General features: G+C 40.2%; 1 protein-coding gene across 3 annotated transcripts in view; it reads left to right on the plus strand.

Annotated features, from left to right (window-relative positions):
• The window catches only part of PHTF2 (putative homeodomain transcription factor 2), a 183,417-nt gene that overhangs the window by 94,516 nt on the left and 69,222 nt on the right, over nt 1-19,679 (plus strand). For 2 of the 3 annotated variants that reach the window (XM_084649564.1, XM_084649562.1), the window contains exons 5-7: nt 4,633-4,791; nt 9,702-9,867; nt 10,561-10,725. In XM_084649564.1, coding sequence (XP_084505690.1) covers nt 4,633-4,791; nt 9,702-9,867; nt 10,561-10,725 — 490 coding nt within the window. The remainder of the gene's footprint in view (nt 1-4,632; nt 4,792-9,701; nt 9,868-10,560; nt 10,726-19,679) is intronic. The other variant, XM_084649563.1, reaches the window with a different exon arrangement.

The following is a 19,679-nucleotide window of genomic DNA, read 5'->3' on the forward strand; positions in this document are numbered from 1 at the left end:
GTTTTTATTTTTGTTTTATATTAGTTTTACTTTATAGCTCTTCATGCTTTTCAATAGATGTCTTAAAATACGTTTGCATTAAATTAATTATATTTGAGAATAGGAATCAATTAAATTTTCACCTTTCCGTTCTATGTTTATATAGCAACTAGTATACTAGGGTCCTGGTCTAGGACTAGGGGTCATATGTGTTTATACATAATATTATATGAACAAAAATCTATTTAAAAGCACTGTAACTATAAGACGACATGGGATTCATGGTGATAATATCTGTAAATGTCCATTGCTTCAGAAGTCTGGAGTACAGGCTATATTTAGAAACATCTAAAATGTATTACTCCGTTATGCTTGGGAAGCTTTATCATCTGTAGACCTATGAAACAAGGCAGGACTTCTCCCCAGCTTGTTACAGACTAACGCTCTTTTGGGCAGGTTTATTGTCCAAACTTAAAACAAACGAACAAAAAATTCTTCAGCTCACTCTTTAGATATTGGGCTCTTGCTGTCTCTTCTCCCAAACTCTGGCAGTCCTGCAGCTTCCTAGCTTTCTCTCAGTCAGTTCTGCCTCACTGGGTCTTTCTCTTACTCAAATAGCCCCCTGTTTTGGGCTATTTGAGAGCTTCCGGCTGGGTCACTCTTACTCTGCCATATCATTCAGGCTGCTCATCTCCTTCAGCCACAGAGAAGGCTTCTGCCCATTTGACTGCCTCCCACACTAAGATATGCTGGCATTGTCTAAATCGGCTCACTTGAGTAGGACCTTTTAAAAATTTGTTCCAGGATGATTTGGTTCATGATTTTCTCAATTGAACTGGTCTCTGGACATAGTCACCAAGCCATGAGGTCTTGTAATCTTTGACCTCTACCTGTGATCATGGCCCCCATGGAAATGGTTCAGCCCAAAACCGTTGTTATACACTTCTGAAGTCAGTCCTAGTCTATCTAAGATGGCAGCCTTCACCTCAGGATAGGAGCCTATCTGCTTGTCACTTACTGCTTGGTATACTGCCTGTGCCTTATGTAGAACTGATCAATGAAATTGTTTTTAATTGTTCACTTTATTAATATAACTTCATAAGCAAAGTTTTATGAATGAAACAACATTCATTCATAAAACCGGTTACCCCAATAACTGGCTAATTGAGTTTCACTTTCAATCCAATTGCTGCTTAAATCACTGAAACTTACACCGTTTCAACATTGTAACTTCTGTTCACTGTTTGCCATTCCTTACACTTGTCCATATTGTAACTCAAACTCCATTTTAACTTGTCCCAAACTCCATTTTAAAATGCTCACTCCATTTTGTAAAAGCTTGCTGCAAAACCTTCATTTTTGCAAAAGCCGATGTAATCTTATTAGTGTAGTTTAGATGTGTGAATGAGGTATGTATGGATGATGGAATCAACCTCCAGCCCCAGCCTGTCCTGATGAAATAAAGTGTAAATACCAACAGCTGAAGATGTAGACAACAGCCCTGACAAAGCAAGAAAGAGTCCACCCTAAAAAGAAAAGAATAAAAGTACAGTTGAAGAAACATCAAAGCCAGGTCCTAGGCTGAAAGTCATGTCTGCAATTGAAGGGTGATCAATCACACCGAACCCAGAGGCAGCGTGACACAGCAAGACCTATAGACTCTGGATTCAAACTAAAGCCTACAAAAAGGATGGGTGAGATGGAAGACTTTGGAGGGTAACATTCTGCTGCCAACATGGAAGGGCATTGGTGCATGCCCAGTAGAGACCCAGCTCTTCCTTGTGCCTGGGTTTCCTGGCCAGTTAGCCACCACAAGCTACGAACCCAAGCCACAAACTCAAGCTACATTCAGGACTGGTAACTATCTAGCAGCTGCAGAGTATTTGGTGTGTGTGTGTGTGTGTGTATACATAGGTATTAGATATTAGTTATTGGTCATAAGTCAAATTGTGTTATAATAAACGTGACATCTTGTCGCCTGAAACGATCCTGTGCAATTTTGTCTGTATAATACTTGCCTATCAGGAACAGTGCTGTGTAAGCTATCCAAATTGACTCCTTCCTGACCATTACACTTGCCACTGTCTCCAAGGAATGGAGGAAGGCCTGGGGGTTATCGTCTGGCCCAGCTTCACCAGGCAAGGGACTAGGTGACCTGAGCTTCCCTCTCCATCACCAAGCAGGTTCCCCTGGGTCTCTTGACCCAACTGCTTCTGTAGCCATTCCTGTTGCTGGAGGGGGGGGCCTCTAGCCAGTGCTGTTGAGCAGCAAGTTGTGCCTCTGTTGCTTCTCTAGCCTGTTTATCAACTGTAGGAGCATAGCTTGGGTCTTTGCTGTTCCTGTTGCTGCTGTGCTATCATCAATAGATGTATCATCTCCTCCATCTTCCTTAATCAGCCAAACTAGGTGGGCTCAGTCAATGCTGGGGCTTCAATTTCCCTTTTTTTTTTCTTGGCACCAGTAATCCTTTTCGCTCTCCCCTGTACCGGGGCCAATTTCAGTGCTAGCCTTCTCTTCCACGTATCAGAAGGACGGCTTCTCCCCAACTTGCTATGGACTCCATTACCACACCCACAGTATCTCTCAGGCAGGTTTATTATCCAAACTTACACAAACAGTTCTGCAGCGGACCATTTACATTTTAGGTTCTCACTTCTTCCCTTCCCAGGCAGTTCTGCTTCCTGCATCTTCCTAGCTCTCTCTCAGCCATTTCTGCATCACTGGCTCTCTGTCTGACCTTTGTAACTGCAGGTGCAGCCCTGCCCCCTTAATTTGCCCAACTGGGAGCACCTGTTCTGGCATAGGGAAGATGGACCTACTTCAGTTACGGGGGTCAGCCACCCTGAGAAATTCTAGAATTAATTCACAGGGTTAGGCATTGCAGCAAACTGCCAATAATAATACTACTAAGTTCTTATGTAGTGCTTTTCATCAATAGATCTCAGTGTTTTAAAAAAGGAAGTATAATTATCCCCCTCTTACACATACATTTATTATTATGCCCTTCAGTAAAGCGCATGTATCACGATGGAAAATTCCTTTTGTTTTAGTTAACCAAAATGTAGAGCTATATATCGAGGTACAGTGCTTTTAAGCAAGATTTTGTGGATCCTGGAAAAAAACTCTTTATTTCTGATGATTTTTTTAAAAAATGCTTTGGGGGTTTTTTTTTCAGGAAAAAATATTCTACATGTATACGAACAAATGCATAAAATGTACAATTAATTATGACCATGGTTGAACTAAGTACAATGAACATACTACCTGCTAAAGTAATGTAACAAATAGTTGCTTCTGAGGTCTTAAACTAGTGCTGAGACTTCCAAACCTTTCCCACTGGTGTAAGGTAGAAACAGATTTATCGTTATGGGTGCAGGGAAGGATATTTTATTGTTCCTGATTTTTCCATATAGAAGATATGGATCCTATGTATGCTCACATTTTTATCTCCTCACCAGCATATTCTTTTTTTTAATAGGATTATGTCTATTAAAGTATCTGTTTAGGCTTGAAACACTAACCAGACGTCTGCTATCCAGTTTTAAATATTAGCCAGATGTAGACATGAAAAATAAGGGTGGGGTTTCCACCAACAAGGTCCAGGGGCATCACACTGGTGGGAAACCCATCCCCTGTCGCATCAATTTTCTGGGAAAAGAGAAGGTGTTGGGATTTCCACCAGGGTGTTGTTCCTGGACCCTGCTTAGTGGCTTCAAGTATCAGCCTCTGCCTAGCTAGTAGATAACTGGTAAACTTGAACTTTCATCCTTCTCAATTTGTTGTTAAGGTGCTTTGTTTTCTCTTTCTTTGAGACCCCCACAGAACTTCTTGGGAAGAGTTAAGGGGAGGAGGAAAGAGATCTTTGATACTCTACCCTATCACAATGCATAGCGTTTCTTGACTGCTGTGATTCTGCAGAAATTGATGGCTTAGAAACCACATTCATCAGGAAAAACTTCTCTCACCACTAGCAAGTGGATTTTTCAAGCCCTGATTATTTTATTACGTTATTTGCTTTTCAGTATCTTAGTGAAAGATGCTTTGTTTTCAAAATGCTGACCGTGGGAGAGACTGTGATGATCCACAGAATCTAGGAACGTTATATGGAAATATAAAGTTTTAGCACATGAGAAAATTGCATGCCTATGTTGCCCATACAGTCTACCACATTACTACCCAAAGTCTCCAAAAGTGTGTGTTTGCCAGTTGGTTGCTAGTGTATTTAACAGTTGTGTCCATAAAATGTATCTTTAGCCAAGTCTATGTAAATCTTAAATTCCTGGTCATTTGACTATTTGTAATGTGTTTTAGGTAATTCAGGTAGAAAAACTAAGTTATCCATAACACATAGGAGTAACTTTATTCTAATAGAGCAAAATAAAATCATGCAGTTGAAAACAAACTTTCACTTTTCAACAAAAATCCTTAATGATTGCTTTATTTTACAAGGTACTGGAGGTGGATTTGAAATTTTGAATCCTGAAGTAGGTTGCCTTTATACAACCTGGTTGGTGCATGTGTGTGTATATATATGTACTATATGGATGCATTTATACACAAGACAGCTTTGTGATTATATTGTACTAAAATGATAACCAAAACTTTATTAGATAAGTGTATTTAAGAATAACTTCAGTTGTCTTTTAATTTTAGGATCTGCCTTTGCTAAAGCAAAACCTGAAAGTCCTTGGACCTCTCTGACCCGAAAAGGAATTGTTCGAGTAGTTTTCTTTCCATTCTTCTGTAGGTGGTGGTTACAAGTGACATCAAACGTCATATTTTTCTGGCTGCTTGTTCTTTACCTTCTACAAGGTATAATTGGATAATAAGATAATATAACGGCAAACATTTGTTTTTAACAATATTGAAAATACTGTATCTTGTCAAGTTCACTCAGTACTGACAAGATACACTATTTTCAAAATGCTGAGCAGTCCTAATAATGCACCTTTAATTTACACAGCTAACCCCAGCTAAAGGCTGCTTTCCAAAGACCCCCTCGTAAGTCCTGAAAAATGTGGGGAAGAGAGCATTGATGGTAGCACACAGCATTGTGGCCAGTAGGCATCAGGGAGAGGCTTCAAATTACACAGGGGGGCATGGAACAACCCAGGATTGGGAGGGCATAATGGAGGCTTAAAGCCATTCTAGCTCCCCTTCCACTTGAACAGTGAAATCTGTGCTGTGCTTCCATTCTCTCTATGATGAATATGAATATTAAGAGTTTTCTGAACATCCAGGGAATGCTAGAACTCTGAGCCCTGAGGAAAATAACTTCGTCAGCACCCTTCCAGTAGCTCTTCTCCACCATTTTTCACTGCTGCCCAAATTTCTAGTTCCACTTCCCAGTACTATTTCCTTTTGCTTGCCTTTATGTATACCCTGTTTCTAAGTGTATTTAAAATTCATAATTAATGTTGCATTTAGGATCTATAATTAGCTGTGCATTCTGGGTATATTTTAAATCACTGGAGAGATTTTACTCTGGATAGATGCAGTCTGGGGATAGTTGGGTGTATTTTTTCATGTAATATGTTCACTAACCTAAAATCAGATTAAAAGTATGTTAACATGCTGCAAAACCATGCAAATATGTGTCCCAACAAATATCCACAAATGGACCTTCCTTTTTTTTAAACTATTGAATAAATGTATATACGCTTCATAGAATCATAGAATATCAGGGTTGGAAGGGACCTCAGGAGGTCATCTAGTCCAACCCCCTGCTCAAAGCAGGACCAATCCCCAACTAAATCATCCCAGCCAGGGCTTTGTCAAGCCTGACCTTAAAAACCTCTAAGGAAGGAGATTCCACCACCTCCCTAGGTAACGCATTCCAGTGTTTCACTACCCTCCTAGTGAAAGTTTTTCCTAATATCCAACCTAAACCTCCCCCACTGCAACTTGAGACCATTACTCCTCGTTCTGTCATCTGCTACCACTGAGAACAGTCGAGATCCATCCTCTTTGGAACCCCCTTTCAGGTAGTTGAAAGCAGCTATCAAATCCCCCCTCATTCTTCTCTTCCGCAGACTAAACAATCCCAGTTCCTCAGCCTCTCCTCAGAAGTCATGTGTTCCAGTCCCCTGTTTGTTGCCCTCCGCTGGACTCTTTCCAATTTTTCCACATCCTTCTTGTAGTGTGGGGCCCAAAACTGGACACAGTACTCCAGATGAGGCCTCACCAATGTCGAATAGAGGGGAACGATCACGTCCCTCGATCTGCTGGCAATGCCCCTACTTATACATCCCAAAATGCCATTGGCCTTCTTGGCAACAAGGGCACACTGTTGACTCATATCCAACTTCTCGTCCACTGTAACCCTTAGGTCCTTTTCTGCAGAACTGCTGCCGAGCCATTCGGTCCCTAGTCTGTAGCGGTGCATGGGGTGCTTCCATCCTAAATGCAGGACTCTGCACTTGTCCTTGTTGAACCTCATGAGATTTCTTTTGGCCCAGTCCTCTAATTTGTCTAGGGCCCTCAGTATCCTATCCCTACCCTCCAGCATATCTACCTCTCCTCCCAGTTTAGTGTCATCTGCAAACTTGCTGAGGGTGCAATCCACACCATCCTCCAGATCATTTATGAAGATATTGAACAAAACCGGCCCCAGGACCGACCCTTGGGGCACTCCACTTGATACCGGCTGCCAACTAGACATGGAGCCATTGATCACTACCCGTTGAGCCCGACAATCTAGCCAACTTTCTACCCACCTTATAGTGCATTCATCCAGCCCATACTTCTTTAACTTGCTGGCAAGAATACTGTGGGAGACCGTGTCAAAAGCTTTGCTAAGGTCAAGGAACAACACGTCCACCGTTTTCCCCTCATCCACAGAGCCAGTTATCTCGTCATAGGAGGCAATTAGATTAGTCAGGCATGACTTGCCCTTGGTGAATCCATGCTGACTGTTCCTGATCACTTTCCTCTCCTCTAAGTGCTTCAGAATTGATTCCTTGAGGACCTGCTCCATGATTTTTCCAGGGACTGAGGTGAGGCTGACTCGCCTGTAGTTCCCAGGATCCTCCTTCTTCCCTTTTTTAAAGATGGGCACTACATTAGCCTTTTTCCAGTCGTCCGGGGCTTCCTTGGGTCACCATGAGTTTTCAAAGATAATGGCCATCTTCATTTAGAAGAATTTACTACAGTATCATGCATGTTACATTAAAATTAATCTTTGAAACAAGGTCAAACATTGAAGACCTTGCACTTGAAGGGGATGGACTTTAGTTCTAAAACAAATGGACTCTTAGAGAAAATGAAAGAGATAGGATCAACAGCTATACATCAGGGTTTCTTGCAACCTTTTAAGAGGGAAATTCCTATACCTGCTTTCAAATAGCAAAGGCAAATAGCAAAGGCAACATTGTCCACCTTATTCTTCATCTTTGTATTTCAACAAAGGCAGACAACACTACCGGCAGCAACAATGGCAGTCACGGCTTCTCAGTAGCAATATAAAAGATGTCCCTTTAAATCCATGATGAGAGAAAGGAATTTGTCCTCCATTACTTCTGTACTGCAGTTAAAGTGCAGATGTGACATGAAGTTCAAGAGCAACAAAACAACCTTGAATTCAGTTCCCTGAACAATTGGAGACTCTTTGTCATGTTTACAGCAAGTGGCAAAAGATACTGTAGACAAATGGGTTTTGGATATTATAAAAGGACAGTTTGAAATCTTCCCTCCAGATCAGCGTCTCCTCCCTCTCTTTTCATGGATTCTTCTCTCAAACTGGTGTTAAGAAGAGAAATCCTACACTCTATTAATGGATGGAGCAGTAGAGGAGGTTCAGGAAAATCTCAAAAACTGGGGTTCCTACTCCCACTATTTCCTAATTCCAAAGGAAGATGGAGGTCTTCATCCCATCCTGGATCCAGGGCTGAACAGATGCATCCAAAAGCTCTTCTTTGAGTAGTGTCCCTATGTGTGCTCCACTGTAGGTGTATCTGTGCCCCTGTGCCTCTAATTGGAGATTTTTAACAAGAGGTCTCTGGAATCACCGGGAGTCTTGCCTTCATATCCGTGTTCTGGAGTTAAGAGCAATTTGTTGGCACTCAGATCATTCCTTTCTCTGGTCAGATCATTCAGTACTCCAGTGCAAAGATCAGTGGTTCAAGCAGCCACAGACAGTATAACAGTATATTAGAGGTGGCAGGGTCTCTCAATGAGTCAGTGGACCAACTACACAGAGACTTTTCCCAGATGCACAAATGGTACTTCGGGGCTTCATAGCTACTTTGGGGTACTTCAGATAAAGATCTGTTTACAGAAGATTTAACACTAAGTACCCTTCTTTTTGTTCAAGAGCAGCAGCAGATGATCACTCTCTAACAGATACATTCCTCCTACATTGGGGTACAGAGCTGATGTATGCTTTCTGACCATTACCTCTCATGTGGATGGGGTGACCAGATAGCAACTGTGAAAAATTGGGACAGGGAGTGGGTGGTAATAGGACCCTGTATATGAAAAAGTCCCCAAAAATGGGACTGTGCCTATAAAAACGGGATATCTGCTCACCTAAATATGGAAGATTGTGAAGATGATCAGCCAGGATGATGCTTATTGCCCAAGCATGGCCAAGATAGCAGTGGTACATGGACTTGTGCCTTCTTTCCAAAGGGAATTACAGACACTTACTTGTGTCACCATATCTTTTGTCATGGCAGCAAGGGAAAGTGTACTGTCCAGATCTGCTTTCATTGCATCTGACAATGTGGGTGATAGGACTCTGACAGAATTAGAGAAATCTTTCTCTGTAGATGTACAATATGTTTTACTTAACTCTAGAAGACGAGCAACTAGGAAATGTAAAATGAAAAAAATGTTCACTGTGGCTGTATGATCAGGTTTGATCCTGTCATCTCCTATTCAGTTGATATTTGCTGTTTCTAAAGAAATGAGTTTGTTCATAACTTTCAGCACAGAGGCCAGTTTTAATAAATTATATATGAGCTTTATTCTGAGTGTTGGATTCCATGAGCTCATGCACCTCAAGAATTTTCTTGGAAGCATGAACACTTTCTAGTTTAAATGTTTTCACAGGTGACACATTTCTTCAGCCATGAATATTCAGTTTATATAGGTTTCTTCTGACCAACTGTAAGAAATAGTTGCACCAAGACATTTTCCATGTAACAAGCTGACATTCTAGTTCAGAGGGCTCATGTGGTGTTTGTGAGATATAATCAAAAATGTCCCATAAAATCAAATACATTGATCCATTTTATTACAATTCCAAAATGTGTAAACATGCTGTGGTCTACATACAGAAGAAAATAAATTTGTAATAGATGTGACAGTATGAATAAGTGATACTGTCCTATAGTTGTAAGTAATTTTTAATTCTTATAGTAATCCTATTTAAAGATTTCTTCCAATTAACCTCTGAGATCACCAGACCTGAAAATTGTTTCCATGTGTCTGGGTCAGAAATGACATCTATATTTGCACCATATAATTAAGATATCAGAATGGGTGTGGTTCTACTTCTAAGATGAGAGTAGAATCTGCAACCTGTCATTTAGCAATGCAAGTTGTATCCAAGGATATATTTAGCTTGAGTGAGTTAGGTGAAGAGCAGTTAGGATGTGTAAAAAGATCTCTACAGATGTGAACAGTTTTTTAATTTTGTGAAATATCCATGTTTGTTGACCAGTAAAGTATTTCAAGACAATTCAGACTTTGAATTGAATATTCTTTTCCCCTTTTTGCAGTTACCGCAATAGTATTATACTATACAGCAGCAAGCCCACATAACATACCTTTGACTGAAGTAATTGGGCCAATATGGCTAATGTTGCTACTTGGAACTGTGCATTGCCAGATTGTTTCAACACGAACTCCTAAACCACCACCTAGCACAGGGGGTAAAAGAAGAAGGTACAGTCTATACTAAAATGTTTTCTATGAGTTAGGTTCATGAGTACATGAAATTATTTTGGAATATACAATCTCTGAACCGTTTTGCAAGGTTTTGTCTACTACAGAGTATGATGTTATGCATTGTCTTGTAAGAAATTTGAGTACTGTTTATATGTTTACTAATCTTTAAAAGTGGCTGTTAAAAACTTTAGTCTTTATTTGGCTATGTATTGAACCTTACCTTTTGCTTCAAATTGTTTGTTACTAAATATTGGTAGAGACTGTTCTGTAAATATGACTATAAACTTTGTATTATTCAGTATTCAATACTGAACAATAATCTTCCTGTTTGAGGCACAAATTAAAAGAATAACAGTGCAACCACAAACATAGGCCCCATCCTGCCAACACTTAAGTGAATTGGTTTACTACTATGAGTAATCCTGTTGAAATTGGTGGGACTACTCAACAGTAATTTTTGCGGGTTTGAGCCTTTAGTGTTTAGTGAAATTACATTTTTGTTTAGAAGAAATTATATAATGTGCTAAATGTTTTAAAATATTTATTAAAGCAAAATGGTAAATTACTAGATTAAAATATATTTTGAAAAGTCTCATATTTTGCATGCTTACAAAAATTGCTGAACACATTATAGAGCTAATGGATTACATTTATGAAGATGCCTTCCAATTTTAATCTCTTCTGATGAAGGAAATTAAGGAAAGCAGCACATTTGGAAGTACATAGGGAAGGAGATGGCTCTAGTACCACAGATAACATGCAGGAGGGAACAGTGCAGAGCTACGGTACAAGCACCTCTTACAGTATTGGCGCAGTCTTCAGAGATATCTGGCATGCTGCTTTCTTTTTATCAGGGTTTGTATTTATTTAAGGCTATGTACGTTAGATATGTACTATCCCTTTTCTGAAAAATTAAAATTTGATCTGTATTTCTATCAAATGTTTTTCTATTGAACAGAATATTTTTCTGTGTTTCTAACATACTCTGAATTATTTGAGCTTGTGTAGACATTAGTCTTTATTTTGGCAAATTCTAGTGAAATAATCCATGTGAAATACAAAATTAATGTCTTAATTTTACAGATGTGTTTGATGCTTGAGGGAGAAGTATTATATAAGGACTATCAAAGATAAGACACTTCAGTTTCTCTATTTTAAAATCCTGTCAGAGAATAACTTAGTGGTGGCAATGGAATTCCATGGCATGACAAATTCAAATGTATGTATTTCTTTGCTCTAACTCTATGCCTGTGTGCCAAAAAAAAAAAAGGCAAAGTGTCAAATACCCATAAGCTTTTATTGTTCAGCAAGGACCAGAGAACACTTAAGGTAATGAAATATGCAAGAGGCAGTTCTTTTTTAAACTAAGGCTTTATATGATTGGAGGTAAAATATAGTTGTTATGCCCTTTAGTAGCCTATTTTTTTTGCAAACAATTAATCTATCCAAACAATAGTCCTCAGAAGACTTACGTAAAAACATTTAATAGCTCTCTGGAATCCAAATGCAAGTGCACTATACATCTTTATTAGAAATTGGGAGGCATTTAGAAACAGTTCAAAATACAGTAACTCCTCTCTTAATGTTGTAGTTATGTTCCTGAAAAAAGAGACTTTAAGCGAAACGCTGTTAAGCGAATCCAATTTCCCTATAAGAATTAATGTAAATGGGGGGGAGGGGTTAGGTTCCAGGGGCATTTTTTTCATCAGACAAAAAACTATCTTTTTTTATATATCACTCACACACACACACAGTATAAGTTTTAAACAAACAATACTATATACAGCAATGATGATTGTGAAGTTGAGGTGGTCAAGTCAGAGAGTGGAAGAGGGTGGGATATTTCCCAGGGGATGCCTTACTGCTAAATGATGAATTAGCATGCGGCTGAGGCCTCTATGGTTAACACGTTAATGTAGCCTCACACTCTGCAAGGCAGCTCGTATGGAGGGAGGGGAGACGCACACCATGTGTATGAGGGAAAGAAATGCTCATTGCCCCTTTAAGTACACTGACCCTACTCTAAGTACACTGCCTTTTTAAGTATATCAGGAAGTTGAGACAGCAGCTGCGGCCAGCAAGCTCCCTCTGTCCTGAGCCCTGTTGTATCCCCACCCTACTCTATAAGGAGAAGGGATAAGTGGGGGGGGATACCCTGACATTAGCTCCCCTTCTCTCCCTCTCCGCAACTCCAAGGCAGAGGGCAGGAGCACTCACATGGCAGCAGGGGGGAGGGACAGCTGAACTGCCTGCAATTGATAGCCTGCTGAGCGGCTGCTGCATAGGGAACTTAGGAGAGAAGGGGGCTGCCGGTCCACCCTGGTTCCAAGCCCCCACAAGTTAGCTGCAATAGACTGCTCTTCCTGCAAGCAGTGGACAAAGAAGGCGGCTGCTAAACAGCGTTATAAGGGAGCATTGCACAACTTTGTTCCCTAATTCATCAGCAACGTAACAATGAACAAAGTTAATCGGGACGACTTTAAGTGAGGAGTTACATCACATACTGTACTGTAAGGTGGTCTAAAATTGAGAAAAGAGATACTGCACTTTCTTACATGTATGTTTTATTGTGCAAGTCCAGTCAATATTACTACACTACATTTGTGATTATGTGCTCTTTAACTCTGATAAAGATTATTCAGTTGTTCTAAAGTTAATTACCAGGAACATCATATTGAGCTGCAGTCCTTTAGATATTTTAAAGCACTTAAAATTAAAATGGGATAAAATTGCATATAAACTTTATTTACATTTTTTCATTATGTAAACTAAACTGGCTTTGAAAAGTAACATCAAACTGGTGATCTTTTTGAGTAAGCCCACATCTAAATGAATTGTTCTTTGTGCAGTCCATTCCAGTGCATTTGGAGCAGATTGTATAAAGTGCTGAATCTTTTACTTTCATAGAAGTCAACTGCACTTACCACCACACAGGATCAGGCCTGTAGCACCCCAGAATTTCCCCTCACTTTCTCAAGGGTCAACATCACATACACAATCTTTCTAGTTAAGCAGGACTGTCTGTGTCTCACTTTAGAGCTTATTTACATCATTTAATCAAATCTCAGGGTTATAAGCAATGAGAAGAACTTGCTGCACCCCATCCTGAAAGGCTAGAGCTTCTTTGACAGCCCATCTCAGGAAACAGATTAGATTTGAGTTTGCAATGTCTCCTATGGCACATTGCATAGCATTATTACTAGGTCATTAGGAAGGCTCAAGTTGTCTTTGTCTACACTGTGAGTTAGGGGTGTGTGATTCCCTTGCTTGTGTACACATTAGCATTTGCTTTCATCAACCTAACATGAGTGTAAACAGCAGTACAGTTGCAGTTGTATGGGTAGCAGTAGCGGAGGCAGGGCTGAGCTGTGCTGAGGGCATACTCCTGGTTTCAGGTGGGTTTGTACTCAGTTTAGTTTAGTTCACTTAGTGAATTCAACTAAACCATATTAAGGCCACTTTAATTCTCAATAACAGTATCCACACAGGGATTTTATGCAGCTTAACAAAGCCACTTCAAATTCACACAGTTTGTTAGTTCGGATTCACTTTTCTGGATGTTCCCATGTAGACAAGCACTTAGCACTGTAGTTGAAGGCATGTTCAACATTTAAATGTACATGATTACTTCCATTTTCCTTAGTCAGAAAGGTCTAATTTCAGTCAACACACAGAATCATGGACGCTGGCTGTGGTGAAACTTCATGCTATTTATTGCTCTCCTGCTGCTACAGAGCTACCAGTGTAGAAAATACTGCTGCTAGCATAGCCTTTGGTATGGAACAAATTGAACTGAATTTGATTTGTGGCTTTTTTCTATACCAAAGGAATTGTTAACATCGTTGCCCAGATATTCACCTGCATGATTCATTGTGTATGAGCTGTTCAGTCAATCCCTTGCATTTTTTCATCTATAGAGGAAATGATTTGCATGTGGTTTTTTCTACCCAAACACCTAAAATATTGAATACAATAATGAGTTGTGTGTGTGTGATGGTGTAACCCACACACCTACTGGCTGTGGTGTTCTGTCCCATCTAGTGGCATGGAGACCACTTTGAGAGAGAGTGAGTGTCTGCTCTACAGCCTTAGTTAACAGCCGTATGTCTTTTGGCTCATGCACTAAGCTCCAGAGATCCCAAGTTCAATCCTGCCTGCCGACAAGTGGGGTCTGTCGGCGTTACAATGGCACCTAGGAACTGGGACTTGTCAATGCTTTTTTCATTTTAAAACGTTCATTTCTTTCTGTTAGTATTTTGAAAGAAATAAAATTAAGCAGTTTAACATATATTGCCCAACAGTCTTGTCTTCCCTCAGAGCTTAATTTCCAAAGGTGACAACTCTACTTTTTATGGAACAAAGTATCAGAAACATTGTTAAATGTATATAGTTTGGTCTAGAAGTGGGGCTGGCCACCAATCTAGTAGTTGTGCAATGTATGTATACCAGGGGCTGAGAGCATTGAAGAGACAGAATACACACCTCTTGGAGGGATGGAGTGCTTCTCATTGATTTTCTAGCAATGTCTCTCTTCTCTGGCAAAAACGCAGGTCAGAATTTAAAGGCTCTAGAAGTCCAGCATTCTCAGGCAGGAAGTTCACAATGCAGAATCTTTGAGAGATGTGTGGAGGAAGTGTGCCCCAATGATTCTTCCAAGAAAGGCTGATATTTACACAGTAACAACAAAAAGAAAAGGAGGACTTGTGGCACCTTAGAGACTAACCAATTTATTAGAGCATAAGCTTTCGTGAGCTACAGCTCACTTCCTCAGATGCATATCGTGGAAACTGCAGCAGGCTTTATATATACACAGAGAATATGAAACAATACCTATTCCCACCCCACTGTCCTGCTGGTAATAGCTTATCTAAAGTGATTTCCAGCACAAATCCAGGTTTTCTCACCCTCCACCCCCCCACACAAATTCACTCTCCTGCTGGTGATAGCCCATCCAAAGTGACAACTCTTTACACAATGTGCATGACAATCAAGCTGGGCTATTTCCTGCACAAATCCAGGTTCTCACATCCCCCCCACCCCCATACACACACAAACTCACTCTCCTGCTGGTAATAGCTCATCCAAACTGACCACTCTTCAAGTTAAAATCCAAGTTAAACCATAACATCTGGGGGGGGGGGGGGGTAGGAAAAAACAAGAGGAAACAGGCTACCTTGCATAATGACTTAGCCACTCCAAGTCTCTATTTAAGCCTAAATTAATAGTATCCAATTAATAATATAGTAATGTAAATTAATAGTAACCAATTAATCAAATTAATAGTATAATAGAATATGAACAAGAGGCTGCTCGGCAGCTCTCCAACACGAGTTTCTACAAGCCATTACCCTCTGATCCCACTGAGAGTTACCAAAAGCAACTACAGCATTTGCTCAAGAAACTTCCTGAAAAAGCACAAGATCAAATCCGCACAGACACACCCCTGGAACCCCGACCTGGGATATTCTATCTACTACCCAAGATCCATAAACCTGGAAATCCTGGGCGCCCCATCATCTCAGGCATTGGCACCCTGACAGCAGGATTGTCTGGCTATGTAGACTCCCTCCTCAGGCCCTACGCTACCAGCACACCCAGCTACCTTCGAGACACCACTGACTTCCTGAGGAAATTACAATCCATCGGTGATCTTCCTGATAACACCATCCTGGCCACTATGGATGTAGAAGCCCTCTACACCAACATTCCACACAAAGATGGACTACAAGCCGTCAAGAACACTATCCCCGATAATGTCACGGCTAACCTGGTGGCTGAACTTTGTGACTTTGTCCTTACCCATAACTACTTCACATTTGGGGACAATGTATACCTTCAGATCAGCGGCACTGCTATGGGTACCCGCATGGCCCCACAGTATGCCAACATTTTTATGGCTGATTTAGAACAACGCTTCCTCAGCTCTCGTCCCCTAAAGCCCCTACTCTACTTGCGCTATATTGATGACATCTTCATCATCTGGACCCATGGAAAAGAAGCCCTTGAGGAATTCCACCATGATTTCAACAATTTCCATCCCACCACCAACCTCAGCCTGGTCCAGTCCACACAAGAGATCCACTTCCTGGACACTACAGTGCTAATAAACAATGGTCACATAAACACCACCCTATACCGGAAACCTACTGACCGCTATTCCTACCTGCATGCCTCCAGCTTTCACCCTGACCACACCACACGATCCATCGTCTACAGCCAAGCTCTGCGATACAACCGCATTTGCTCCAACCCCTCAGACAGAGACAAACACCTACAAGATCTCTGTCAAGCTTTCTTACAACTACAATACCCACCTGCAGAAGTAAAGAAACAGATTGATAGAGCCAGAAGAGTTCCCAGAAATTACCTACTACAGGACAGGCCTAACAAAGAAAATAACAGAACGCCACTAGCCGTCACCTTCAGCCCCCAACTAAAACCCCTCCAACGCATTATTAAGGATCTACAACCTATCCTAAAGGATGACCCAACACTCTCACAAATCTTGGGAGACAGGCCAGTCCTTGCCTACAGACAGCCCCGCAACCTGAAGCAAATACTCACCAACAACCACATACCACACAACAGAACCACTAACCCAGGAACTTATCCTTGCAACAAAGCCCGTTGCCAACTGTGCCCACATATCTATTCAGGGGACACCATCACAGGGCCTAATAACATCAGCCACACTATCAGAGGCTCGTTCACCTGCACATCCACCAATGTGATATATGCCATCATGTGCCAGCAATGCCCCTCTGCCATGTACATTGGTCAAACTGGACAGTCTCTACGTAAAAGAATAAATGGACACAAATCAGATGTCAAGAATTATAACATTCATAAACCAGTCGGAGAACACTTCAATCTCTCTGGTCACGCGATCACAGACATGAAGGTCGCTATCTTAAAACAAAAAAACTTCAAATCCAGACTCCAGCGAGAAACTGCTGAATTGGAATTCATTTGCAAATTGGATACTATTAATTTAGGCTTAAATAGAGACTTGGAGTGGCTAAGTCATTATGCAAGGTAGCCTGTTTCCTCTTGTTTTTTCCTACCCCCCCCCCCCAGATGTTATGGTTTAACTTGGATTTTAACTTGAAGAGTGGTCAGTTTGGATGAGCTATTACCAGCAGGAGAGTGAGTTTGTGTGTGTATGGGGTTGGGGGGGATGTGAGAACCTGGATTTGTGCAGGAAATAGCCCAGCTTGATTGTCATGCACATTGTGTAAAGAGTTGTCACTTTGGATGGGCTATCACCAGCAGGAGAGTGAATTTGTGTGGGGGGGTGGAGGGTGAGAAAACCTGGATTTGTGCTGGAAATCACTTTAGATAAGCTATTACCAGCAGGACAGTGGGGTGGGAATAGGTATTGTTTCATATTCTCTGTGTATATATAAAGCCTGCTGCAGTTTCCACGATATGCATCTGAGGAAGTGAGCTGTAGCTCACGAAAGCTTATGCTCTAATAAATTGGTTAGTCTCTAAGGTGCCACAAGTCCTCCTTTTCTTTTTGCGAATACAGACTAACACGGCTGTTACTCTGAAACAGTAACAACAGATTTCATGGTTGTAAACCCCCACCCAGTACTGTCTCCACATTGCTAGTTCATTATGTACTTTTATTATAATGGCTGACTGAACCAGTGGATCGTATTTACAGAAGTGGATGTATTGTTCTTGGAGTATATTGTAAATTGAAATACATGATAGAGAGAAAACAGTTTTTATCAAATATATACATACATTCAAACCTAAATAATTTGGAAGTGTTTGAAGTATATCCTTTCTGAATAGCAGAGTCCAATATTGTTAATCGCTTGTAGAACATTCAATACTTGATTTTCATCCAGCACAAGAATGAATCTGTGAAATTCTGACCCCGTCTTGAATATCATTTTGGTGAGGGAAACCTTGCACAAACTGTATAATTTATTATTTATATTTTGATATTACCTAGAAATCTCAACCAGGTCAGGGTCCCATTGAGCTAAGCTCTGTACACATTCATAATAAATAAGTCAGTATCTGCTTCAAAGAACACACAAAATGGAACACCCCAGTTCTGAATTTTGAACAACTCTAGGATTGGGTCATGAGAGAATCTTTAAGAGCAGCACAAAATGAAAGTAAAGGGAGCAGAATATTTCTCCATTTACAGAAAGAAGATTTGCTCTTTTTTTCTCTCCTTCCTTCCCCCAATTTATGATAATGAAAATCTGTCTTCCAGAAACCTTATTTAAGCCTTCCTTAACACTTTCCTCTAGCTAATCCTGAGAGAAGACCATGTCAAAGTACTGCTTGGCCTGTCCTGTCTTTTGGTATGTCTGTAAATCGCAAAACACCTTCATATTCCTACAAGTGTTCATGTTATCCCCCTATATATTTCCTTTAGATTTTTCACACTTCATATAATGATCTATAATAGACATGTATTAACATTCTAATAGAGAGTTACACATGTTCTCCACCTCAGGTGAAATTTTTAAAGCACAGTGAAGTGGGGAAAAAAATGAAATAACGTGGTTTTTGGGGAGTACTTTGGGATTGCTCTTTCCCAGTACTTTTCAAGTTCAAACAATGTTTTTTCTGGGAAAGGTCACATGAGCATAATATTTTCCAGTGTGATCATTAATCCCAATTCCAGTTCCTGTAAATGTGTGCAGAGATGTTCAAACCTGTCTAACCTGATCTTTGCAGTGAAAGTTGATCATGGGGAAAACCAGGTTTTAGTTGAACCAGAACCTTTGTGAACTTTACACAAAGGCCTGTGAATGCATTTCGAATCAAAGTTGGAAGAATTATCACAACTGTACCTCCTATCAGTTCAATAAGTCGTGGAATAGCAGAGTCTCACTGGTTAGGCTTTTGCATTTTTTTTATCTGTGCGCTATCTAAAAGAACTGGATTGAATTTTCATATTTATTACTACTTATTAAATTAAATACTTTTGATGCTCTGTCTGCCAGAAGACATTTAATGAGCTTTGTTTCTTTATTAATATACTGTACACAGAAAAAAGCTCTAAGGAATTGAATTACCTGATTATCATTTAATGTTTAATTGTAGCAAATTGTTTGTGGTAGACTTGATCAGAATTGAGCACTTAATTGTCTTGTATTATTCTGAATTTCTACTTACTGTGTGTCTCATGAGATTTGCATTTCTTTTCAATCACAGTAGCTATGAAGAAGAAAATATACCAAAAATATTGTTTTAGTGCATTAAAATGAGCTTCTTCTGCCTCCCTCTTATTGTGACTATTTTGTCACTATTGCTCCTTTTATCTTATTTAGCATCTTCATTGCTGGAAGTTGGGACTTCCTGAAGCACATTCTCTTGCAAACATGGCCAGCTAGCACCCAAGGGTTGATTTGCTTTCTTTCATAGTCTTAGTAATCCATTTTCCATAAACATAAATTATAGGTTTCATATGCACCTCCTTTTCTATCTCTCTAGCCTATTCATCTATTAACTAAATAATTTCAACACTGTAGAACTGCACCAAAGCAAAATTTTAATGTACCTATTTTGGGTAGTTTGACATGTTTTTTTTTCCTAAACCCTCAATAGTGTGTTCAAGTGGACTTTATCAGATTAATCTGTATTTAGAAAGTTTTTAAAATAAATATTGTGACAAAGTTCCTCCTCTGCTTTGGTGGGTCCTGTGCTTATTGGCAGATTTGCTCACCATAGAGGTTCACGGCAGCCTTCAGTTTGGCCACTTTCGCGGCTCAAATCTGCCGTTCACTCAGTTAACCTCATCACTAGCCAACATGGGGAGAGGAGGAAGAACAATCTCC

Source organism: Lepidochelys olivacea (genome assembly GCF_965140295.1).
Source record: "Lepidochelys olivacea isolate rLepOli2 genome assembly, chromosome: 1".
Classification (NCBI taxonomy): Eukaryota; Metazoa; Chordata; order Testudines; family Cheloniidae; genus Lepidochelys; species Lepidochelys olivacea.